At 45.5% G+C, this 24,885-nt stretch overlaps 3 protein-coding genes across 3 annotated transcripts; 1 reads left to right on the forward strand and 2 right to left on the reverse strand.

Annotated features, from left to right (window-relative positions):
- Positions 1–149: 149 nt before the first annotated feature.
- Positions 150–1,443, forward strand: LOC131488874 (olfactory receptor 9Q2-like). The gene has a single exon (XM_058690721.1). It carries the CDS (start codon positions 150–152, stop codon positions 1,092–1,094), a length of 945 nt encoding a protein of 314 aa, XP_058546704.1. The 3' UTR covers positions 1,095–1,443.
- Positions 1,444–9,797: 8,354 nt separating this feature from the next.
- Positions 9,798–10,917, reverse strand: LOC131486682 (olfactory receptor 1S1-like). The gene has a single exon (XM_058686572.1). It carries the CDS (start codon positions 10,833–10,835, stop codon positions 9,798–9,800), a length of 1,038 nt encoding a protein of 345 aa, XP_058542555.1. The 5' UTR covers positions 10,836–10,917.
- Positions 10,918–23,118: 12,201 nt separating this feature from the next.
- LOC131488875 (olfactory receptor 10Q1) lies at positions 23,119–24,112 on the reverse strand. Its single transcript, XM_058690722.1, has one exon. The coding sequence runs from the start codon at positions 24,076–24,078 to the stop codon at positions 23,119–23,121; it is 960 nt and encodes a 319-aa protein (XP_058546705.1). The 5' UTR covers positions 24,079–24,112.
- Between the last annotated feature and the right edge of the window lie 773 nt (positions 24,113–24,885).

Below are 24,885 nucleotides of genomic sequence, written 5' to 3' on the forward strand. Positions count from 1 at the left end.
ATTTCCACTTAAACTGCAAGGTTTGTTCAAGTCCAGTGCCTCCCCCCAGACACCCAATTTAAAGCCTTCTTGCTGGAAATGACTTGCGCGTGTCTTCAGGGTCCCCTCACCTGGCTCTTGTCCATCCTCGCAGGTAAACCGCCGGATGGATGGCTGGGAGGAATGACACTGTAGTGACCGAGTTCTTCCTCACTGCGTTCCCAGAGCATCCCGAGTGGGGGCTCCCTCTCTTCCTGGTGTTTTTGAGTTTCTATCTCCTCACTCTGCTGGGGAACACGGGAATGGTCATCCTGATCCGTGTGGATGGCCGGCTTCACACCCCGATGTACTTCTTCCTTGGCCACCTTTCCTTCGTGGACATCTGCTACTCGTCCGTCACGGTCCCCCAGATGCTGGCCATGCTGCTGGAGCGCGGGGCAGTTCTGTCCTACACACGCTGTGCCGCTCAGTTCTTCCTCTTCACCTTCTTTGCTTCCATCGACTGCTACCTCCTGGCAATCATGGCCTATGACCGCTACGTGGCCGTGTGCCGGCCCCTGCTTTATGTCACCGTCATGACCGAGAAGGCCCGCTGGGGCTTACTGGCTGCAGCTTATGCGGCTGGTTTCTCCAGTGCCTTTGTTCGGACGGTCACAGCCTTCACCCTCTCCTTCTGTGGAACCAATGAGATCGACTTTATTTTCTGTGATCTCCCTCCCCTGTTAAAGCTGACCTGTGGGGACAGCTACACCCAGGAGGTGGTCATTATTGTGTTTGCCATTTTTGTCATGCCTCTTTGTGTATTGGTGATCTTGGTGTCCTACGTGTTCATCATCGTGGCCATCATGAGGATCCCCTCCGCGGGAGGCCGGGCCAAGACCTTCTCCACGTGTGCCTCCCACCTCACGGCCGTGTCACTCTTCTTCGGCACTCTCATCTTCATGTACCTCCGAGGCAACTCGGGCCAGTCCTCGGAGGAGGACCGAGCGGTGTCAGTGCTCTACACAGTGGTGACCCCCACGCTGAACCCCTTCATCTATAGCCTGAGGAATAAGGAGGTGAAGGAGGCGGTTGTGAAAGCCCTGAGCAGGTCGAAGTCTCGTGGAAGGTCCTAGAGGGACTCTTGCCAAGTACGTCATTCCTTCGTTTCCCTGTCCTTTCTGTGTATCGTCAACTTCCACCAATTGGGGGAGACTTTCCCAGACAACCCTACTTCCAATTGCACCCGAACTTCCCACCTCCACTTTCAGATCTATCATTCTATGTCATACTTGTCACCATCCGATGCACGATGTGCTACATATGTGATATTGTCTAATTCTCACAAACTGAAAGGTAAACTACAGGAGAGGAGGCGTTTTTATCTGTGAAATCCACTTCTGTGCAGTCAGCGTCTCGCCAAAAGCACCTAGCAAATAAAAAACACCCAACAAGTATCTGTCGAAGAAACACATTCGTCTCTGGTTCCAGTGTCTGCCTTTCGGTTCCAACTTCCTCGTCCTCAGTTGGTTTTTTTTTGTTTGTTTTTTGTTTTTTGGTTTTTTTGTATCTGCCAAGTGGGTTGACCTACTTTATAGGACTCGATTTTCGAGGATCCAGGGCAAAAAAGAGCAGGGACCATGTCTGTCTTATTTGCTAGCATCTGTTGAATTCTGTACATCCCAGGCACAACACACACTTGATGAGTGCAGTAAATATCTTTGGAAAATCCAAAGACTTATCAGTCTTTGTTCGTTTTTTTTTTTTTTTTTTTTTTTTTTTTTTTTTTTTTCACAAGTCACTTACATATTGCAGGGTGGGGTAAAGCAACTGCACAGAGTGCATATTGGGGCCTGTTTTTCCAATATTAACTGCCGGGCAAATGTTCCCCTGACAGATCAGCTTCTGTGGCAGGAACAGAGGCAAGCGTGTTGTAGAAGGAGCTTCGGATTTGGCATCAAAGCATCCAGGCGGTCACTTCTTAGCTGTATGGCTTCAGATTAGTTAGGGTTTGTCAGTCTGCTTTCTCAACTATGAAATAAAACTTATTGAGCATTTGCCCTCGGCCAGGTTTTGTGTGTATCACATTTATTCTCACGACAACTCCGTACATGTGGAGAAACAGAAGGTGCTGGGTGAAGTTCTATAAACGTTAATTAATTTGATTATGGTGATTGTCCCAGGGTCTGCAGCCCAATGAGCACCAGTGGGCAGAAAGACCCATAGCTGATCGGTGGGCCTTTTCATTTTAGAACTGTCTGGAACAGTGTCTTCTGGGCTGACATTAGCCTTGGGTCCAGACACCTGCAGACGTGGAGTTCACTAAAATTTTTTTAACTTAACTCTTGAAGTAATATATGCTTAAATACACACTTAAATTAATTCTAGGCACCAGGCTAAAGGCTTTACATGAATGATTTACTTTAGTCCCAGCAACTTGAGTGGAAAGTAAATCTGGTTGACCTCATTTTGCAAAAGGAAGATATTAGACCCACAGAAGTGATATGACTTGTCCAAGTTCTGCAGCAAGTTGCAGAACAGGGAGCACCTGATCCCAAGCCTCTCTCACTCGAAAAGGTCTGCTCACAAATGCCACCCCCCCCCCCCACCCCCCGTGTATTTCCCCCTGTCTCCTTCCCAGGCCCCAAGTCTCAGATGCAAATCATTTCAGAAGCATCTGGGTTTTAGTTACTTCCTCCAATAGGCAGTTCCTCAGTACGGTGCCTCTAGGCAGTCACCAACCTTGCCTTCGTATTTTCCTATTCAATTTCAGCGATTGCCTAAGAATTCAAGGTTCCTTTCCAAACACCGATCATTGTTATTTCTTACCATTTAATAGCATTTAATATATATTTAATTGTTTTGTTCTATCATCTATATCTATTTAATCTATCTATCTACCTATCTATCTATCCATCTATTATCTAAGTATCTGTGTATCTATAATCTATCTACATATCTATCTATCCATCCATGTATCATCGATCTATCCATTATCTATCTATTATCATCTATCAAATATGATCTCTGTTTCTAAGAGTTTGTTTTTTTAGATTCCACATACAAGTGAGATCATACAGTATTTGTCTTTCTCTGTCTGCCTTATTTCCTTTCCAATGCAACGTTTAATAGAAGTAATGACAGTGTACATTCCTGTCCTGTTCTTGATCAAAAGAAATTTATTCTTTCATCAGTCACTGTGTGGGTTTTTCATAGATGCCCTTTATTAGCTTGATGGGAGTTCCCTTTGATTCCTAGTTTGTTGAGAGGTTGTTTTTTTTTTTTTTTAATTTTTAAGTTAAAAAATTTTTTTAAATGTTTATTTACTTTTGAGGGGGTGCAAGCCAGGGAGGGGTGGAGAGAAGCAGGCTCTGCGCTGACAGACTGACAGCAGCAAGCCCGATGTGGAGCTCGAACTTCCGAACCGAGAGATCGTGACCTGAGCCAAAGTCAGATGCTCAACTAACTGAGCCACCCGGGTGCCCTAAGAGTTTTTTTTTTTGTTTTGTTTCATTTTTTGTTTGTTTTTTTAAATCAGGAATGGATTTTGGATTTTGTGAGAAGATTTTTCTGTATCCACTAGGATGATCATATAGTTTTATTTTGTGCTTATTTTTTTTTTTAATTTTTTTTTTCAACGTTTTTTATTTATTTTTGGGACAGAGAGAGACAGAGCATGAACGGGAGAGGGGCAGAGAGAGAGGGAGACACAGAATCGGAAACAGGCTCCAGGCTCCGAGCCATCAGCCCAGAGCCCGACGCGGGGCTCGAACTCACGGACCGCGAGATCGTGACCTGGCTGAAGTCGGACGCTTAACCGACTGCGCCACCCAGGCGCCCCTATTTTGTGCTTATTAATATGGTGGATTACATTGATTGCTTTTGGACTGTTAGATAATTCTTGTATTTTTCGGATAAACTGTTCTCGATTACAGTAAAGTATTGCTTGTATTATCAAAAAAAGTAGAAGACGCTCCTCAGTATTCTTGCTTGGTTAAGAAGATCATAGATGGTATTGCCTAAAGCCAGATGCCAGTTTTAAAAGGAGACTGTAGTTCTGAGTCATCTAAATACCTCTATTAAAAGGAGAATAGAGAGTAGCATAAGCAATGGAAGGAAAATGGGAGCAAAGAAGAAATTTGAGATGTTTTCATCTTCTGGGAAACATGTTCTGCAGGAGACAGTTTCCATGTGGGCTGAACTCTGAGGATACGGGACCGGTGAAGAGGTCGCTGGGGATGATGTCTGCCTGGGTTGACACGAGCAGATCACAAGGGAAGATCAAAGAGCTGACAGCTGGCCTCCTGTGGTATTTGAAACAGTCGATCCCTCTTTTCTCCCGGAAGAATTTTCACTCTCTTCCTCAGGAGTCCTGACACTACTTTATTCCGGTTTCCTACCTCCCTGGTTCTTGCTCCTCTGACTTCTTTGCTGGGTCCTTATTTCTAAATGTTAGAGTCCACACAGGGTTTGGTCATAGGTCTTTCTCTCTTTCTGTAGTTACCCCTTAGGTAATTTCATCCAGTTCCAAGGATTTAGTTCTTACTTAGAGTATTTATTTATACTTATTTTTTTTTCAATATTTTAAATTTATTTTTGGGACAGAGAGAGACAGAGCATGAACGGGGGAGGGGCAGAGAGAGGGAGACACAGAATCGGAAACAGGCTCCAGGCTCCGAGCCATCAGCCCAGAGCCTGACGCGGGGCTCGAACTCACGGACCGCGAGATCGTGACCTGGCTGAAGTCGGACGCTTAACCGACTGCGCCACCCAGGCGCCCCTTATTATTTTTTTTTTAATTTGAGACAGAGAGGGTGAGTGGGGGAAAGGGGCAGAAAGAGAGGGAGAGAGAATCCCAAGCAGTCTCCAAGCCCGGTGCGGAGCCGATGTGGGGCTCGATCCCACAACCCTGGAATCACGACCTGATCCAAAATCAAGAGCTGGATGCTCAGCTGACTGAGTCACCCAGGCACTGCTTCCTTAAAGTATTTAAATAAAATTCAAAGTCTTCACCATGGCTGGACAGATTTAGCCAGGTTGCGTCCCAAACTACCACCATGACTATATTTACTTCTCATCTCCTTCTCCCTCGTCCACCCTGTTCTGTGAGGGCACCACCCTGCTCTTGCAGCAAGATCCTTCCACTTGCTCTCCCCTTTTCTTAGAATGTGTTTACTCAGAACTTCTCATGGCTCACTCTCTTATTTTATTCAGTTCTCTACTCAAATACCCAAGAAAGGCTTTCCCCAACTCCTGCACCTCTCCATCCCAAATAGCCATCCCATGCTGGGTCGTTGTCTATTCTCTGCTCCTAGTGCACTTTTTATCCCAGGCCTTCTTGCTAGCTCATATTACAGCCATCATTTATTTATTCACACCTTCATTGCCTGTCTCCCTCTCTATGAAGGAAAAGCCAGACAAGCAACGGTGCTATCTCATTTTCTTTTTGCTCTCACTAGGTATTTAAAAAAATATATTTGTTTAGTAAATAAAATAATGCACCATTGCTGGCATGATTTGCATTGGGTTTTACAAGCCATGTTTACCCAATGTATGAATGTTTTTTTCCAGTTTGTTTTTCTAGGCATTTCCCTTGCATTTGTGTTACTCACACTTAGGTGATAGGGAATTCTGCTAATTTATTCATCAGGCCACAAGTTGGTTTTCCTCAGGTATGGCTAACACAAAAGCACTAAAATAGCATAACATTCACTTGACAGTGCTTTCCACAAAATCTTCATGTATTCTAAATCTAACGACATCAGTTACTGACTAAATATTGTCTTTTCTTATCCGGTCTTACAAATCTCTTAATATTATTTTCGTGTCAGTTTCTCTCTTTGGTCTGCGAGGGCGCCGAAGGCATGGCCTATGAATTATTCATCCCTTTAGTCCCAGGGTCAGAGTCAGAGCCTGGTAAATTGATGGCTTATTGATGGCTTGCCATAGATGTTTGTTGAAATGACAGGTACAAGGATCCTTTAAGGGAATTCAAGCATCTGGGTCCAGATGTATGCCTCTCCTCCATGAAAACCTGTCAAGGTTTTTATAAAAGTTTGCGGTTCTCTATTTCCTGAATCGATTGTCTTTTGTGTCTTAAACTAAATCCTAATTCACTTCGTTGGGTAAACTCCCAACTTGCATCCAAGTCCATCCCTAGCCAAATCAGCTTCCCCCATTACTCACTGAGGATGAAGCACCTTAGAAAGGATCCAGGCTCCTGGGGAGCGTCCGAGCTGGAGGTAATGGAGGACTGGCCCACATGGATGACCACCAATTCAAACCAAATCACATATAGGCTGGATGAAACCAGAATAAAGAGATAAAATCACAGATCTGCCCAATCGATGTTTAACAGAACATTCTGGAACAGAAGATTCTGGAACCAGGTTAAGCATGGTGGTGTAATAGGACAAGACATTTTATCTTACTTAAAATAAAAAAGTATCTTTCTTCCTAAAGCAATAGTCACTGCAAAATGATAAAGCAATAAGAGAGTATTATATAAATCCCTCCATTTTATGAAACAAAATCACTATTTTGGTTACGGAGTGTTGTATAACAAACCACCCCAAAATATAGGGACTTAAAACAAGGACCGTCATTTTATTGTTGTCTCTCACAGTTCTAGGAGTTGACGGGACACAATGGGCAGTTTTCACTTGGGGTCTCATGTGCCGACAGCCCGAGCTGACACTGGATCAGCTGAATGTTCACTCACTCACTTTCTGCAGACTCCGAGATTCGAAGGCTGGAAAAGCTGGAGCTCTTTGGGCATCTGCCTCTGATTCTCTGTGGCCTCGCCACATGGACTCTCCGGCATGGTGGCTTCAGAGCAGAGGGACTTCTTACAGGGAAATTCAGGGCTCCAGAGGTACACATCTGGAGAAAGTGCCAGGTGGAGGCCGTACTGGCTTTTCTAAGAGTCTTGGAAATCGTGCAGCACCACTTGTGGGGCACTCTATTAATCAGAGCAGCCCTAAAGCCCTCCAGGTTCAAGGAGAGGGGCACCGACTCCATCTCTTGATGAAGAAGTGGCAAACTTCTTCAAGAGCATGTGAGATGGAAATATTGTTGTGGCTGGCTGTTTTTGGAAAACGCGATCTGAGACAACCACTCTCAATATTTTGCTGACTCTCTTCCTAGGCATCTCTTTGTGCACATGCCGTTGTACATAAATGGGCGTAATGATAATGCTGTCGTAAAACCTTCTTTGCGTATATCAGACCAATTGTTATGTTACAGAAAAAGAAACTGAGGTTGGTAACATGGTTTGTCACAAGTGAGTTCACTGCAGAGCCCAAGTCTCTTGATTATAAATCTAGGACTCTCTACTTGTCCCGGTGGAATAGTGAAAGCAGGGTTCTATGGTTCATGTTGGAGTTGTGGGTGGAACAGGGTGGACTTTGAGGTATTTGAGGAACAAGGACTTGGAGGCCAGTTTGGTAAGTCATATAAAAGCAAGTGGATTTTAAATTTATAATGCAAAAATCAAATGAAGCGTAAAAGTTTGAGAGACACCAGAGAGAAAGGCGGGTGGCTGATTATGTATCTCCTCTTATGGAGGTTGGGCTTTTATGAGTTTAGAGAAGAAGAGAAGTCTTAGATTGGGCACTGAATAAACTTCGTTTGGCCGGGAAGGTAGATTGGGGTTGGGAGCCTGGGACAGTTCCCAAAACAAGGAATTTTTTTAATAGTGTCTACGATATACGAGGATCTATGGTTGTTGTCTCGCATACATGTCCATTTACTCACAAACAGCTTTGGGATGTTCAGATGATTACTCCAGTTTGACAGATGAAGAAAGCAAGTTTCAATGCTTAAATAATTTCTATGGATCACGCAGGTGAATCTCAACTTCCTGAAAAGCCAGGATTTAGAACCAAATCTCTTCACGCTACAGTGCAGTTGTTAGAGGAATCAGATTAAATAGCGAATAAAAGTTTGCTCCAGAGCTGCAAATATTTTTTAAAAAGGATTTGGACACAGAAAAAGAACATGTTTTTCTGGGGAGCTACTTAAGGTAGATGTCTGAAAGACATTTCCATCAACCAGTGGGCACCCAGGTTTGCAAAAATCCCAGAGCTGGAGTGGAACTCAGAGTTCATGGGGTTCAGTGATTCTTTAGCACAAGGGTCACCTGAAGGGTGTTTCCAGGCTACGAGTGCCTGATTCCTTCACTGAGTCTTGGTTAGTAGATACAGGTGGGATTTGGGAGAAAAGCAGTAAAACCTGGTTTGTAGCCTTTCTCAGCCTCAAGGAAATCCGAGGTTTGACCCTTGGTCTAATCCCTCTTGCAATGAATTCCAGAATTTTCTAGGTGGATCCTGGATCCAAGATGCAAGACAGCCCTGCCAAAGTGGCTCTGAAGCTTCTTGGTCACTTTTAACTGTTAAAATTGGTTATGGAGGAATTTGTAATTGATGAGCAGCTTATATTTGCATAGATGCAGCTGTACCTGAAAAGGGGTACTAGTCACATATCTCTACGGGGATCATCAAGAAGCAAGGCGTAATGGCTAAGGAACCCCAGAGCTGAAGCCTTCCTGAACTGAGGTCGTCCACACCCAACGAGTGCTCTCTCTCATGACCATGCACATTCCAAGTATGGAATGACTGGGATATTTTAGAAGGTGTGCCTTCTAAATGAGACCTCTACCCTCCTCCCTCACTCGTGCTCTCTCTCTCTCTCAAAAATTAATAAATGTTAAAAAATTGTTTTAAATGAGGCCTGTATGACGCCATCGTGTGTGTGTTTTGTGGCTGTCCCGTATCCTTAAAGTTTTCTTAAAGCTTGATTCTTGGTGTATTTTGTGAGCTTTATTGCCAAGCTGAACCCAAGACCATTGCAGCTGGTTGAGGAGAGAAGTCACCTCAAACTGTCCTGCTCAGACACAAGGATCAATGAACTTGTATTATTGATCTCGGGCTTATCAGTTGTCACCTTCCCCTTTGCCCTCATCCTCTTCTCCTACATCTTCATTGTCAGGTCTGTCCTGCGAATCTCACCCACAGAGGGAAAGTGGAAAGCCTTCTCCACCTGTGGCTCTCACCAACTAGAACTAATAACCTTGTTTTATAGACGAGAAAGTAGACTCAAGAAAGTGAATTGACATGCCATAAGTCTCATAACTACTTTGGGGCAGAGTCAGGACTAGAACTGATGTCTTTTATAGAAATGCTCTCTGATTTGTCATTGAATGCACTTCTCCAATTATGTTTTGCACACTAGTCCCACGAACTACTTGGTGATGAGTCAGGTTATATCCGACTGAATAAGCTCATATATGATTGAATACATGTGAGAATTGCTGCGTACCATACTGCCTTCTTGGAGATTTATGCTATACCAAAGGCTCTAAGAAGTTGTCTAGTGAAGACATTTACTTCATGCAGCTCAGAGTTGCCTCACATTATTTGGATGTGGGACCCTTCTGTGAACATCTCACTGAATAGTAGTTTTGGCAAAACAGACTTTGAGAAAAGCTGACCTAGAGAAATCAAGATTGAATAAAGGAATTAGTAATAACTGTCTTCAAATAAATAAATAAACAAACAAACAAACAAACAAATAAATAAATAAATAAAATAACTGTCTCCAAAGCTGTAAAAGGTACTACATGCACTTGTTATTGTCTAAGTTATAAATGATTTGTGCCCAAGTTTGCAGGAACATAGATGAGAATCAGAATAATGCGCTTTCCTTGTGACTTACCAACGGGGTTAGGGCCTCGTTTCCAAGACCAGAGCTATGTGGGAAAGCCCCGGCCCCTCGGAGGCGGATCTAAAACTGAACCATCACATCTATGCCATAAACTCTGGGCAGAATCATCCATCTGGTTATGGGGATAAATCAGATGCCCACGGCATCAAAGGGAGGAAGATTTTCCTACTGAGGAGCTTTCTTAGGGCACCTTTCATGTCCTTGTTCCTCAGGCTATAGATGAAGGGGTTCATCATGGGCGTCACCACAGTGAATAGCACTGCACCAATCTTATCTCCGCCATCAGGGTGAGTGGTTGAGGGGAAGAAGTAAACCCCTACAATGGTCCCATAGAAGAGCAATACAACTGTCAGGTGAGAGCCACAGGTGGAGAAGGCTTTCCACTTTCCCTCTGTGGATGAGATTCTCAGGACAGCCCTGACAATGCAGATGTAGGAGAAGAGGATGAGGGCAAAGGGGAAGGTGACAACCGATAAGCCCGCGATAAATAATACGAGTTCATTGATCCTTGTGTCTGAGCAGGACAGCTTGAGCAGAGGAGCCAAGTCACAGAAGAAGTGTGGGAGAGTGTTGCTGTCACAGAAAAGCAACGGAAGGAGCAGAAGAGTGTGTATTAGGGCAACAGCATTACTGAGGACCCACGGAATGACCGCGAGTGAAACGCAGAGCCTGGGTTGCATGATGGTCATGTAGTTCAGAGGGTGGCAGATAGCCACAAAGCGGTCATAGGCCATGACGCCCAAGAGGAAATTGTCAATAACGACAAACACAATAGAAAAGTACATTTGCGTGATGCAGTTCTCATAGGAGATGGATTGAGTCTTGGTCTGAATATTCATCAGCATCTTGGGGACTGAGGTGGATACGGAGGAAATATCAGCAAAGGACAGATTGGCAAGGAAGAAATACATGGGAGTGTGAAGGTAAGAATCCAAGCCGATGGCCAGGATGATGAGTCCATTCCCAACCACAGTGACCAGGTACATACCCAGGAAAAGCACAAAGAGGACCTTCTGCTGCTCAGCCTGGTTGGAGAGTCCCAGAAGGAGGAACCCAGAGACGGTGGTTCGATTTCCTTGATGCATATTTCTGCTGATCTGGAGAAAGGAACACAAGGTCTTCACAGACCCAAAGAAAAGCCAGTGTGGTAACATTTGGCTGCAGCCGCTGGAGGGGGGTGGAGAAAGATTACTTAATGAGGAACTACGTTAGCGGTTCAGAGACTCAGGAAATGCCTTCCAAAGGAAAGTCAGAGCCACCACGATAGACATTTCTCAATGAACACATTTGAAACTCGAACACGACTCTGACAGTGATGGTTAGAGTGGGTTCCAAATGTAGTGAAAAGCCTGAAACTAAGGACGACAGGTGAGGTGTACTCCATATTCTAAAGATGCTGGATACCCCTGAAGGAATTACTTAAAAATGAAGAAAATGGCCCTAACACCTTTCCTAGTGTTCGCTTTCATTTTGAAATTGAAGAAGACAGAACTGGGAAGAGTCACTGAGGGAAGAGATTGGGAAGGAGAACCAAGCGAGCTTACTGAAATACACTGCAGTGTGGGTGCTCCTGCCCACTCACGTTAGGGGGAGGATGCAGAAAAGCTACTCTTGGGGAATGTGTACAAGAAGGGAGACCAGAAGTTCACTTCATTCGTGGCTGGATGTTAGGTGAACGGAGAAAGTTTAGGGGACTTGTAAGAACCTGAAGACTTGTGTTTGTGTGCCACTTCTAAAGATGGGAGGCTCCCCATACAGAGAAAGACAGATACCATATGTTTTCACTCTTATGTGGATCCTGAGAAACTTAACAGAAACCCATGGGGGAGGGGAAGGAAAAAAAAAAAAAAAAGAGGTTAGAGTGGGAGAGAGAGCCAAAGCATAAGAGACTCTTAAAAACTGAGAACAAACTGAGGGTTGATGGAGGGTGGGAGGGCGGGGAGGGTGGGTGATGGGTATCGAAGAGGGCATCTTTTGGGATGAGCACTGGGTGTTGTATGGAAACCAATGTGACAATAAATTTCATATATTAAAAATAAATAAAGATGGGAGGCTCCCTGGATTAGCCACCTGTGGCTGGGGGAGGGGAGAAAGCATGGTGGGGGGCAATTCTGCACCCTCACCATGGCATAGCATGAGTAGGTGAGTTTCCTATCGAGAGGCCAAGTGAGTGCTGCTGGATCTTGTTGGACTCAGACCACTGTGTTGGGACTCCACCCAAAAGATCTTGCTGGGGCAGAGGAGGCCGTAGCAGTGAGGTCGTGGACGGGCTCTCTTACAAAAGAGGGATCATAAAAAGATCAGGTAAAAAATGCATTGCCCTTGATGCAAGCAGTCCCAAAAAGGAGGCCTCTGAAGAACCCCAACCGGTCTCATGACAGAGCACGCCTGCCACGCGAAACTCACCAACTGTTCGTATTCCACGCCAGCAGACTTGAGGACTTTGGTTCTCTTACCCCCTCCCTTTCTTCTTCCTTCCCACTGCATCTCCCCAAGCTGCCTGAGCTCATGGGGGAGGACGAGTACTTTGAAGGGTGTGAAGTTAAAGTGTTGAATTGGTCCAGGCTTTTGCAAACCTAGAAGTGGTCTTGAGTCCCAAAGTAGAAGTTACTTTTAAAACTAACAGTGACTGAAAAGCAAGAGAGAACCCCCAAGGTGCGGCCCAGAGTCAGGGAAGGGAGACTGAACCAAGTCTGGGTTTCCTTGCACCCGCCTGGGAAGAACACTGGGCCGAGGGCTGAGGTATGTGGTTCCTCCCAGTCTTTCTGCTCTGCTTGTATTGCCTCCTCTTTCTCTCCCTTCACTCATCTCCCAAAGATCCGAGATAATTGTGTCCCCAAATAACTTTTCTTTCCATGAAGAGGCCAAACCCCAGGAGTCTTCCCCCTCTGGGATTCTGGCAAACTGAAGGGCAGTGGAGACTGAGCAGTAGATCTGAGGTCTCCTTGCTCATGAGAAGGCTGGCTTACAAGTCAGAGGGCAGAGGGGGTGACTGCGTGGCTCAGTCGGTTAAGCATCCGATTCTTGATTTTGGCTCAGGTCATGACCTCGTGGCCGCGCCTCAGACTCTGTGCTGAGAGTGCTTGGGATTCTCCTTCTTCCCCTCTCTCTCGGCCCCTCCCCCACTCTCTCTCTCTCTCTCAAAATAAATAAATAAACTTAAATATATATATAAAACAAATCAGAGAGGGGAAGCCTACCTATAGAAGGGAGATTCCCACCCAAAGCCATGACGAGATAAAGAACTGGCAGGCATCGATATTGAAACCTCGGGTCAAGACACAGACCTGCCTTCTAAGGCCCTGTGATCACTAAGCCCTGGGCTGGTTCGGGCTTGACTAGAATGGCGACGTGTAGTTTTGAGTGACAATCTCCTGTCTCTCCCACCTGCCAGCAGTCCTACACAAATGGAGTCCCTGAGGCACCTGCCTCGCTGGTTAAGAGCAGCGCTAAAGTCTAAACAGGCTCACCTCTGAAGGATGATAAGAGCTCAGGAAGTTACTGGAATCTGAACCCAGCAGCTTAACTGATTGTTGGCAGGGTAGCAGCGGGGAGCCTGGGAGCAGCTCTTACATATTTTTCAGAACCAGACTCTTTTCCCCAAGCACAAGTCATGGTGCTGGGCTCTCGTGGGACATTTGGCTCTTTCAGTGTCATTTGGGATGGTGTCCCTGAAGTGCTTTCCTCAAAACAGACGGTTGTTTTCACATCCCAGCTTCGGTGAGGAAAACGGGAAAGAGCCAGGCAGCTCTGTTGTTTTGTTTCTTTGTTTGCCCTCAGGTGCCCCTTCCCACTTGTTGGTTGAGGCTCTTCATCCCGCAAGTGAATTGTTTGCTGTGTGTCTTAGGTTTTCAGTGAGATGGTAAATACTTTGGATTCCTTCTGTTTCCTCTCTAGTGCCTAGTAGAGGGGGAGCACTTAGGAAATACCTCAAGAAATAAGTGAAATTCCTGCATTAGGGGGTTAGGACTCCAAAGAGATTCTGTCTCTAGCAGAAGGGGAGAGGCTATGGTCTTTGTGCCATGTGAATGCATGTCAGCATTGGAAGGGAATCTCGGGGTCCAGTGGTTCAGCACTCAGGGCTCTTAGCTGCCAAAGAATGAAATAAACCCTGGGTTTTTGATACACAAAAGAAACATACTGAAATGATTTGGGGTGGTTCACAGATTTGCTGGGAAGGCAGGAGAAAGAGACCCTGAAGAGGGCAGGATCAAGCGATGGTCTATAGCCAGAGACACAACCTAAATCAGTACCTCCCTTCTAATGCTTACATGTGCCTCATTATGTCATGCGGGTATTTCCGACCCAAACCAGGAACACTCACGCCCTCCTCACCAGGAAACAATTCAACCTATAGACTAACCATATAGTTACTCAGGACTAATATTTAAAAGAACTACATCATGAAGAAGAAAGAGAAGGCAAGCTGTTCTGTTATATCAATCTATCTAGTTATAGGTAGGAAGGAAATGTGGGTGGAACCATAATCCTGATATGTTTATGAGCTCCTTCTACTACAGTTATGGTCTGAATGTTTGTGTCCCCCTCAGATTCATATGTTCAGACCTAACTCTCAGGTGATGGTATTAGCAGGTGGCGGGAGGGGGGGGGGTCCTTTGGGAGGTGATTAAATCATGAGGGTGGAGCCCTCATGAATGAGATTAGTGCCCTCAGAACTGAGACTCAGAGAGAGCCCCCCCCCCATCCCCTTCCACCATTCGAGGACACAGGGAGAAGACAGCCATCTATGAACCAGGAAGTGGACTCTCACCAGACGGGGAAACTGCCCACACCTTCGTCTCGGACTTCCAGCCTCCAGAAGTGTGAGCAGTAAAACTCTGTTGTCTGTAAGACTCCCAGTTTATGATGTCTTGTTACACAGCCTGAAATGCTTAAGACAACTGCCAACTTAGCATGAGTCTTCTAGAAAGCAGACTCCGAAGCAGGAATTTCGATCTTGACATTCTATTTGGAAGATTTCCCCGGGGAGGTGAGGACAACTGAGGGAAGGAGGCGAGGCTAGATGCAAACAAAGTGGTGAGACGCTTTACCGCAAAGGGAATTGCACCCATGCGTGGAGGGGCCGAGATTACTCATCAGCCATGTTCACTCAGCATGTGGGAAGGAGCCACTGCAGCCAGGAGTTCAGAGAAGAGAAAAGGAAAGGATGCTCTTGTACCTCGTCCCTTCTCATCTCTTGTTTCCCGTCAACCTTGGGGACTTGACTCTTCTGAACTTCCAGTTGCACCATCTGGCTCCTTCGCAGTGCGAGAAGGCAAAATTTGGGGCACGTAGCTGGCTCAGTTGGTTAAGCGACCGGCTCTTGACTTCAGTTCAGGCCATGATCTTGCAGTTCGTGGGTTTGAGCCCCGCTTCAGGCTCTCCAATGACAGCTCTGAGTCAGCTCGGGATTCTCTCTCTCCCTCTCTCTCTCTGCCCCTCTCCTGCTTGTGCTCTCTCTCTCTCTCTCTCTAAAAATAAATAAATAAACTTTAAAAATTTAACCAAGTAAATATGAAGAACTAATTGGCTTTGTTAAATGATTCATGAATCAGGCACCATACCACTAGCAAGCAGAATGGGGTTCTAAGGAGCTTTACAAAATGAAAGGTTTTTATAAGAAGGAGGGTAGGACAAGGACGTTATTATTATTTTTTTTAACGTTTTATTTATTCTTGAGACAGAGAGAGACACAGCATGAACAGGGGAGGGGCAGAGAGAGAGGGAGACACAGAATCGGAAGCAGGCTCCAGGCTCTGAGCCATCAGCCCAGAGCCCGACGCGGGGCTCGAACCCACGGACCGCGAGATCGTGACCTGAGCCGAAGTCGGCCACCTGACCGACTGAGCCACCCAGGCGCCCCACAAGGACGTTATTAATGAAAGAAAAGGATTGTTTCAGGCAAGGTCATCTTCCTTTAGGAGGAAGGGCTGGGCCGGGGGGGGGGGGGGCTCATCATGCAAATGACCTTATCTTCCTATGGGGGAGAGAGAGCCCATCTGACAGATTACCTTACTGGTGCTGACCAGAACATCCCAGATGGATTGGCTTAAAAGCCCACTCTTGCAGAGGCTGAAACCGCAGTTAAGTCTTGGTTTACTATACCGGAGGAAGTGACTCCACCTTGGTCTGTAGTTGGTTTTTTTTTTTAACCGTGGCCACACAGGAAGTCAGGAACCACGTTCAGAAACATGGCTATCAATCTGAGTCTGGAAGAGGAGGGGGACTTTGTGTGGGCAGGTTTGGCAATCAGGTTCACGTGGATGTCTGCTGGCTGAGAGACCTAGGAAAAAGGGCAGAGTTTGGGAGGCGAGCAGTGTCCTTTGAAGGGTTAGCGTCCAATCCAACCCACCTCGGTGCCACTCAGATGTACTCAGGCCTCTTTCATCTGTACACTTCATACCACACTGTGGGGCTTCCGTTTTTCCAAGGGAATGAAAACGCTCTGAGAAGGGAAGGATAAGCCCCTTTAGCCCAGCGCAGTATTTCTCAACCTTGTATTCATTATTGCCCAGGTACCCTCTCCTCTTAAGGACCCTTTATATCTTTTATCTTCAATTCTCTCCAGCTCCCATGACATTAAATACTATGGAATAAGATTTTGTCAGATAAAGGTGAGCTTTGAAGAGAAAACCATTAGAATATCTAAGATTTTTTTTACCTCCAAGTCCTGGTTTTTGCCCACGTGGGGGCGATGTTGTCCCTGTGGAGATGTCATCAAGGGGATGGCCAGTCTCGGTCTCTTGGAAAACTACAGCAAGAGTATTAGCAAAACAAGTCCTAGTCCCCCCATTTCTAGCTGGCCCTGAGGCTCTGACTAAGTTCCTCATCCCCCTCCTTCATTTGTCATCAGACTCTCTGACTCTGGGATAGCACTTTGGCTGATCTGGATTGTTTTCTGCTTCCCCGAGGGGTAAGGATACACAGTTGTCCTAACCTTTTGGGTTCTGGTTGTCGTGATTGCTCATTATAATCTTCCCTCCAGTGTTCGAAATTATCCTGGGGCAAGGTTTCAGGAAATGGAAACCCCCTTTCTCTCCCATGTTGTGAAATTTTGGAGGTAGAACCTGAGGGTTAGCCCTATCGAAAGAGAAGGACTTGGGAAAATCTCCTAAGCTTCTGACTACGTTTTATCTGTTCAAAGTTTATTAACAAAACATTACTTAGACTTTACTCCATATCCTGTTCTGGCTTAGGTATTAGGGGGAAGTCATGCGGGTTAACACTCAGGCTCTACCCTCTTAGACGTTCACGGTTAACTTGCAGATACAAGATGTGAACAAAGAAGCAAGAACTTGAAGTTTCCAATGGCAGGTGGAGACAAGTACAGTGATTGCCGTCAGCCATCAAGCATGGTAGAGAAAATGCTGCAGGAATCCAGGAGACGGAGACTTATCTGTGCACTGGGCTAGTAAGTAAATATCTCATGGAAGACGTGAACCAGAGTCATTCTTTTAACATGGGTAGGGTGTACATGGGTGGGGAGACACAGGGAGGGATTGTGGAGCAGGGCAATGGTCTGAGCAGAGGCCACATGGTGGGACCATGCATGGCATGTTCTGGGTTCAGTAAAGAGACCGGTGTCGTTAAGGTTGAGGTTCCTAAGAAGAAGTAAGAAATAAAGTTGAAAAGTTGTACCTTGGGGCCTGATCTTGGAGCGCTTCTAATGTCAGGGAAAGGTGCTGCTTTTGCATTTACCAATTCCTTATCAATCATTTCTAGTCGCTCATAAATTACATGGTGTGGAGTCATTCCACGAACAAAGTCATGGAATCTGGAGCTGGAGGGCACCACGAAGGTCAACTAAAACATCGCTCATTGTACAAATGAGTAAATTGATCCCTAGGAGGATGGGTGCCTTGTTGACATCAGTTGATTAGTTTGGGCAGAACCAAAAAGAGAACTGCATGAAGTGGTTTCCAGTCCAGTATAATTTAAAAGCTCCATAATCCCAGCCTTTTTTTCTTAGCTGGTTTGAGATAAACACTGATAAAATCACCAAGGGCTCAGATAACAAAATATCTCCAGAAAAGCCTGGTTGAGACATAGGTGTGTTAAGCTCTGGCTAGTGGGGCATGGGAGTTCAGAGAACTGGAGCATGGGGGCCAGAGAAACCATCTGATGACAAGTGCCCATTTCACATGTCAAGCATAAGACACCCAGAAACAAAAATGAGACGTTAGAATCAAGCTCACAATGGATAAAGAAATTGGATTAACAAATTGTGGTATATTCATACACTGGGATACTACTCAGATGTAAAAAAGAACAAATTGCTGAAATTCATAACCACCTGTTTGAATCTCAGAAACATCATGTTAAGCGAGGGAAGCCAGACACAAAAAGAATACAAACTGTGTGGGTTCCATTCATATGGAATTTCTGAATGGGCACAGCTAATCTGCAGTGATAGAAGTCAGAACAGTGGTTGACTCGGCAGGGAGGGGAATTGACTGGAAAGGTGGCACAAGAGACATTTCTGGGGTGATGAAAATATCTTATTATTGAGTACAGTTGCCCAAATACATGAAACCAAGCCATTGGAAATCTATGCATTTTATTGTATGCTGCTTACACTTCAATTAAAATATAATAAAACCAAAATAAGGCCACTACATTTTCCTTTTTGTGCTTCAAGGGGAATTTGAATATATGACGGCATCGGAGTTCCTGGAAAAATCTTTTCTTGCCTTGTCATTTCTGCCAGAGAAGCAGAGGTGGAGATGTTAAAGCTTTGCGGGGATTCTGGAAGCAGAAGCTGGGAGGCAGCGTGAAGCCAAGGATGTTTCTACATATGGTAACATCGAAAGGGAAGATATCGACCTCTAAGATGTCTTGGTCTAACAGGAAGTTGGTCCACACTCGACAAGAGAGATGAGACCAGATATGTGGCGGTATCTTAGAAATAAGAAGACCCAGGATAGAACAAGCCAGTGGGCACTTATGTACAGCCACAGGGATTTGCTGAAGGCTTCTGGACTCGTATGTATGGGTGGGAGGGAGTCTTAGACATTTTGGAGCCAGAGTTTCTAAGAGCAACTTGGCCATGGAAAAAATATAAACCCTTCTGTGAGAATACACATAAGAAGCACCAAAACTTATGTTGAGGAGGACACAGGCACATCTTACACCATGTGTAAGACACTAATAATTGTGTGGTTATGTTCCCAATAGTCTGTAGACTCCTTGAAAGCAGGTATCTTGTGTTTTGTCTATGAATTCCAGCATATAGCACAGTGTCAGGTACATAATACAGTCCTCTTTTCATCCCCCAAGTCACCATCCCTCAACATTCTTGTGTATCCCAAATCCTTGGCCCCCATCACCACTCTCCTCCTTATTTTCATAGCACCGGCATATGGATATATTATCTCTTTCCCTCTCGGGAACATTAGACCCATAGAGTCAGAGACTTTGGCAAATAGTAGATTCTTTCTACACATTTGTTTAAAAATGAGTAAATGAACACCCATGATTAATATTTGTTGAAAGGGTTGTTGTATTATGGCATCGAGGTGCCTTTCTAAAACAATTTTACAAAGATCACCAAGTATGTGGGCTGTGATCTCAGGGGATGGTTACAAAACACTGTGGCCCATCTCTGTTGAGTAACCTCTTTCCCCCCATGTATGAGCGTCATACTTGTTTCCTTCTCATGAGAGCTGGGTAGAAACCAAAAAGGAGCAACTAAGACAAGTCTTAAGTCAGAGCTGTTGGGCAAAGAGAGGTTCAAGCAATAATCACTATCCTATTTCAAGCTTCTTATTATTTTCCCTAGAATCCATAATTTTACAATGTGGTTTTCGAAGTAGGTACTGGGAGAGGGAGAGGGAGGGAGGAAAGGGAATGTGGTCGTCATTGTGAAAATACCTGTTGTGACGTTTGATGATGTGCTGTTGCCGGTTGTTTCTGACCCATCTAATATCCACAAAGTGAACCGTCTGCCCAGGATGTGTTGGTACATAATCTCTCTTACTCCGGCCTTCTCTTATCTAGCCATCTCTCCGTCTACACTCGTTAGTCGTGATTGGATAAAACAGACGGGCACAAGTACACACTCCTTATATGGTTTCCTTGGTCTTCAACCTGTGGAAAGGAGAAAATGGAATTCTTGGGAATTTTCAGGAACTTACAAAATTAAGCCATGTAAAAACCTTTCTCACCATTCTTTATCCTCTTTACTCATTATGGTAGGCATCTAAAATTTGTTCAATGGTTAGAAACAGTAGGTATATTACTATATACCAAGTGAATACCAGCAAATACGCAAATGCTGGAAAAAGCCCGTGAGCCTTACCAGGTGGCATTTGAGGAAAGACACATTCCAATCTCCCACTAGTATCAACAGTTCTGTGCAGGATCGCATGTCAAAACTGCCAATCTGAGGACTTATTTGCTTCCAAACCGTGTTATTTCTTAGAACATCACTCATAGGATTTGTATAAAATTCCCCAGGCATATAAACTTATGACTATTTTATTTGCAAGGATGACTCAAAGTTAGCAGCAGACAGGGCCACGAACTCACACACGGAAACAGCTACCGGCAAGATTGACTGACCCATCGTGACGGTTTCTCGCCCAGTGCTTCTTGTTCTGGTCTTTTCCTGGTCCCAAACATGTAAACTTAACCTCTGACCCTGTGTGTCATGTTTCCTGCTCTTTCTTTTCCCCTGGGCATTCGTGGATTCTCTAAACCAGTAGCCTCTCTGTGTTGCTTATTATGCTTTAATTCTTGCGGGAGAGTTACGATGCCTTTTCCAATTTCCCTAATTTCTCAAAATACCTTTTCTCAGAATTTGGGTTTAAAAATAAATAATTATTTTTGAGAAGTGCTGGGAAGGAATTTGCACATGGAAACGATACCCTCACCACTGTGGCTAACCCTTCCTTTCATGCACCAGTTGAACCAGGAGAAAGGACTTGGAGAAATGCAGTGTGACAAACATATCAGTGATAAAGTGTTTAAGAAGACATAACGATGTTTCTGACAAAGTTACTTGCAGGCAGTGTCATTTCAGTGAATGGAAGTGATTTCCATTTTGTACTGCATGTAGTGTCATGTTTAATTTTTAAAAAAGAAAAAAAGACAAAAAGGAGGAGCTTCCATTCAGCTAAAATATGCCCAGGAAGGTAACTAGGGGAGCCCAGTAATCCAGCTGAAAGGATTGATCATTGCTGTGGAAGCTTCATCTGGATAGAGTAACAGTTCACCTTCTTTTTGGGTCCCAAGTTAATTTTCTTTTTTTTTCTCTAAAACAATTTTTTTTTTCATTTATTTATTTTTGAGAGACAGACACAGAGACAGAGCACAAGTCGAGGAGGGGCAGAGAGAGAAGGAGAAATAGAATCCGAAGCAGGCTCCAGGCTCCCAGCTGTCAGCACAGAGCCCGACGGGGGACTGAAACTCCCAAACTGTGAGATCGTGAAATGAGCGGAAGTCGGATGCTTAACCGACTGAGCCACCCAGGCGCCACCCCCCAAGTTAATTTTCTATATGATTTGTGACCTTAAATAAAAACAAGAGGAGGCATGGAAACACAGTTGGAAACTTTCCTGATGTTTGCATTCTCGACAATGTCTCGCACAGTGTGCACATGTAATTGATTCATTCTGTCCTGATGTGGCTTGGCCTGCATAGGTTGATAAGCAGCTTGCCAACCAGAGTTCTGTTCCTTCCCTCCAGCATTTAGCTGGAAGCAAAGGCATTTCTCATACATTGTGAAATCCATGACTGTTTCCAGAATAATTAACACTTTGTAGTCCTTCTCCTTACCCCCATGTGACATCAGCGTGAAAACAATTAAAAGCGTGGAAAGCAGTCATTTTGAAGAGAAGAAGTAACTGAGACAAAAAAATACGCCAGTTTAGGAAGAATAAGAAAGGTGGATTGTGCTGTGATAGGAGTTTACAGAAACTGTCATTTATCTGCTTACAAGAGTAACACAGTCTCACTTTACAAAAGTTGGAAACATGCATGAATGAATAAAGAAGAAACGATTACCCATAATTCTACAAAGCCCAGATAAGAACGACTAACTTTTTGGTGTGCGTGTATTTGTTATTCTGCACATGTGTGTTTACCAAACTGGGCTCCCGTTATACATACAGGTTTGTTTCTAGCTCTTACCACTTAGTGTTCTGATGAGAAACATTGCCCCTTGTTGTTTAATATTGGTTGAAATGCATTGTAAGTATGTTATATTCATGTGTCCAACACTGGAAGTGAGATTTTAATGCCTTTTCGTTTTATAAAGGAAAGGAACAGGCTTCTAGTTCCAGTTATGTTAGCCTTAATTATTTGACATTATGATTTTAGAACGAGAATTACTGAATTAGTAAAAAGAAGCATTTTCAGGCCTTCGGTAAACTTAGCCCTATGGCATTTAGAAACATTGTACCAAGTCCTTAGGTGAGTTTTAGTATCCCCTGGCTGACACTTACTTCTTGGGGTCACTAGCTGAAGTCAGCCTAATGGGCAACATCCAGTCCCTTCCCTGACAGGTCGTGTCCACCCCCAACTGTTCTGGAGTAGGTAATTTCTGTTAAGAACTGTCCTTGGATCCCTCTTTACTTCATTGTTCCTCAGGAAGCCTGGGCAGCATGAAGCCAGCTGTGCAAAGCACGGAGGAGCGAATTCTACAGGGTTTGCCTGTGGTCAGGGAGCAGGTGCAGGAGGATGGAACCACCATGGGGCTGCAGGACGTGCCGCGGTGGGAGGACCAGTGGCGCCACCTGCTGAGCGGGTCTTCGACCAGTAGCCGTTAAGAAGGCACCGGAAGAGGCGAGGAAGGAGAGTAAAGCTGCAGGAAAGCCAACAAGGGCACGGAGGGCTTGTACCCGCAGCGCTGGCGTCCTGCTGAGTCGATGGATGCCAATTCCTGCCCGCTTCCTGGCACAATGAAGGACGATGAAGGCAACCCATTGGGATGTATGGAAGGAAGGAAATTGATGCATTAGATAAGCTTCTGTTTGCCACACGTTCGTATCTAAAACAACAGTACAGTGTATTTCTCTTAGTAAGATCTATGTCTGTAGGAACACATCTAACTGAAGGCGTCGTTCACAGGATACCTCAGTATCATCGCCTTCTCAGGAGGCAGGGCGTCTGTGATGCTTTAGTCCCAGCATGCATGGGGGGGGGGGGCGGCGGGGGGGGGGGGGGAGGTCCTGACGAAGCATTTGCCCCGACTGAGCTCTGAACCTTTAAAGTAGGGCCCGCAGACTAGCGCTCCTGCATTGAGGTTTTTGTCCACATTTTTCATCTTATTCAAGCACTTCAAGAAAATGAGTACAGACTGTGGACATGGGGCCAACATGGCAAAAAGAAACGTCAACTGCAAAGTGTGGGGGAGGTAAGTATGAGAATTTCATATTCGTTGTTCAGAGTCCATTATCACGGCCACTGACAGACACCCACCCCCAGGCCCCTTAAGCCTCAACGGGTGTCCGAGGCTGCTTTACTGGCGATGGCATTCCTCAGGGCACCTTTGACATCCTTGTTCCTAAGGGTGTAAATCAGCGGGTTGAGTAAGGGGGTGACGAAGGTGTAGACCAAGGCGATTTGGCGGTCCTCGTCCTCTGAGGTGCTGGAGCGGGGACGCAGGTAGACCAGGCTGCAACAGCCATACTGCAGCAGGACCACGGTGAGGTGCGACGAGCAGGTGGAGAAGGCCCGGCGGCGGCCCTCGGCGGAGCGGATGCGCAGGATGGCGGAGGCGATGAACACATAGGACACACAGATAAGCAGGAAGGGGACGGTCAGCACGAGGATGCCCACCACGTAGAGCACGGCCTGGTGCACGCGGATGTCGGCGCAGGCCAGCCGCAGGACGGGAGGCACGTCGCACAGGAAGTGGTTGATTTCCCGGCGGTGCCCGCAGAAGGGCAAGGTGAAGATCAAGCAGGTGAGCTGCAGGGAGAGGAGGAGGGCCAGGCCCAGGGCGCACAGCACCATCCGGACGCACAGCTTCTGGGTCACGATGAGGGTGTAGCGCAGCGGGTGGCAGATGGCCACGTAGCGATCGTATGCCATGATTGCCAAGAGGAAGCAGTCAGCGCTGCCAAGGGCGACGAAAAAGAACATTTGGGCCCCACAGCCAGCCAGCGGAATGGGTTTCCGGGCGCCCCAAAGGTTGGCAAGCATCAGAGGCACCACAACAGAGGTGTAGCAGATTTCCAGGAAAGACAGGTTGCACAGGAAGAAGTACATGGGGGTGTGCAGCGAGCTGTGTGTGCGCACCGCCCAGACGATGGCCGCGTTGCCACAAAGGATCATCGAGTAGAGCAGGAGGAAGAGGAGGAAGAGGAGGGCCTGCAATTCGGGGACGGTGGTGAAGGCGCGGAACACGAACTCGGTGGGGCCGGATTGGTTGAGGACGGGGCTCCTGGCGAACATGTCCCCTGCAAGAGAGCGACAGAAAGGGCCGGATCTTCCTTTGCTGAGTTGTTTTATTGCGGGAAGAAAAGCAGGCATTTTAAATTTGATTTCTGATTTGGCACTTAGTATCCAGTTTCCAATTTCAGTGCTTGGGATGAATTCACACTAGAGGCTACGGTATATGTTTTCCCAAGGAATCTTCAAAAATGGGATAGATAGTAATCTGTAGAGTTCCTTGTGCCAAAGACTTACAGATATTCTTTGGTGAAATGTCTTTTTTTTTTTTTTATGCTGGTATTTTACATCTAATTTGACAAGGGCTAAATCTTTGCTTGCATTTCATCGAACAGTTGTGCGGTTGTAGATGTTTTTTCAACTAGACAAACGGATGTGGTTTTTTTGGTAAACATTCTTAGTGAAATGTAACATCCAGAGGCATTCACAAATCCTAAGTGTAGGGCTTGAATTTTTTGCATTGTAAATACACTAGTATAGCCACTATCAAGATGGACAAATTGAACAATTTCAGAAACTTACACCCATCTCTCCTGTCTCCTGACTTTCTACCTTACGAAGGTAAACCGCCCTTTCAACTTTGGTCACTACAGATCAGTTTACGTTTCAATGCCTACGTGTGATGATAAAGCGTGTACTGTCTTGTGACGGGCTTCAACATTGTGTCTGCAAAGTTATTTCTGCTGTTCCATGTAACATTTGTTATCATTTCTGTTGTTTTAGAGTATTCCATTTTACGGCTGTACTGTAATTTATTCTTGAGTTCACTTTTCATCCAATTATTTTGGCTCAGATAAAACTGGGCAAACA

This window comes from Neofelis nebulosa, chromosome 10 (assembly GCF_028018385.1).
Source record: "Neofelis nebulosa isolate mNeoNeb1 chromosome 10, mNeoNeb1.pri, whole genome shotgun sequence".
Lineage (NCBI taxonomy): Eukaryota > Metazoa > Chordata > Mammalia > Carnivora > Felidae > Neofelis > Neofelis nebulosa.

What these genes read in the sequence shown, in the direction of transcription:
- LOC131486682 (XM_058686572.1), bottom strand. Translation starts at nt 10,835, where the DNA reads ATGTTACCACACTGGCTTTTCTTTGGGTCTGTGAAGACCTTGTGTTCC.
- LOC131488874 (XM_058690721.1), top strand. Translation starts at nt 150, where the DNA reads ATGGCTGGGAGGAATGACACTGTAGTGACCGAGTTCTTCCTCACTGCG.
- LOC131488875 (XM_058690722.1), bottom strand. Translation starts at nt 24,078, where the DNA reads ATGTTCGCCAGGAGCCCCGTCCTCAACCAATCCGGCCCCACCGAGTTC.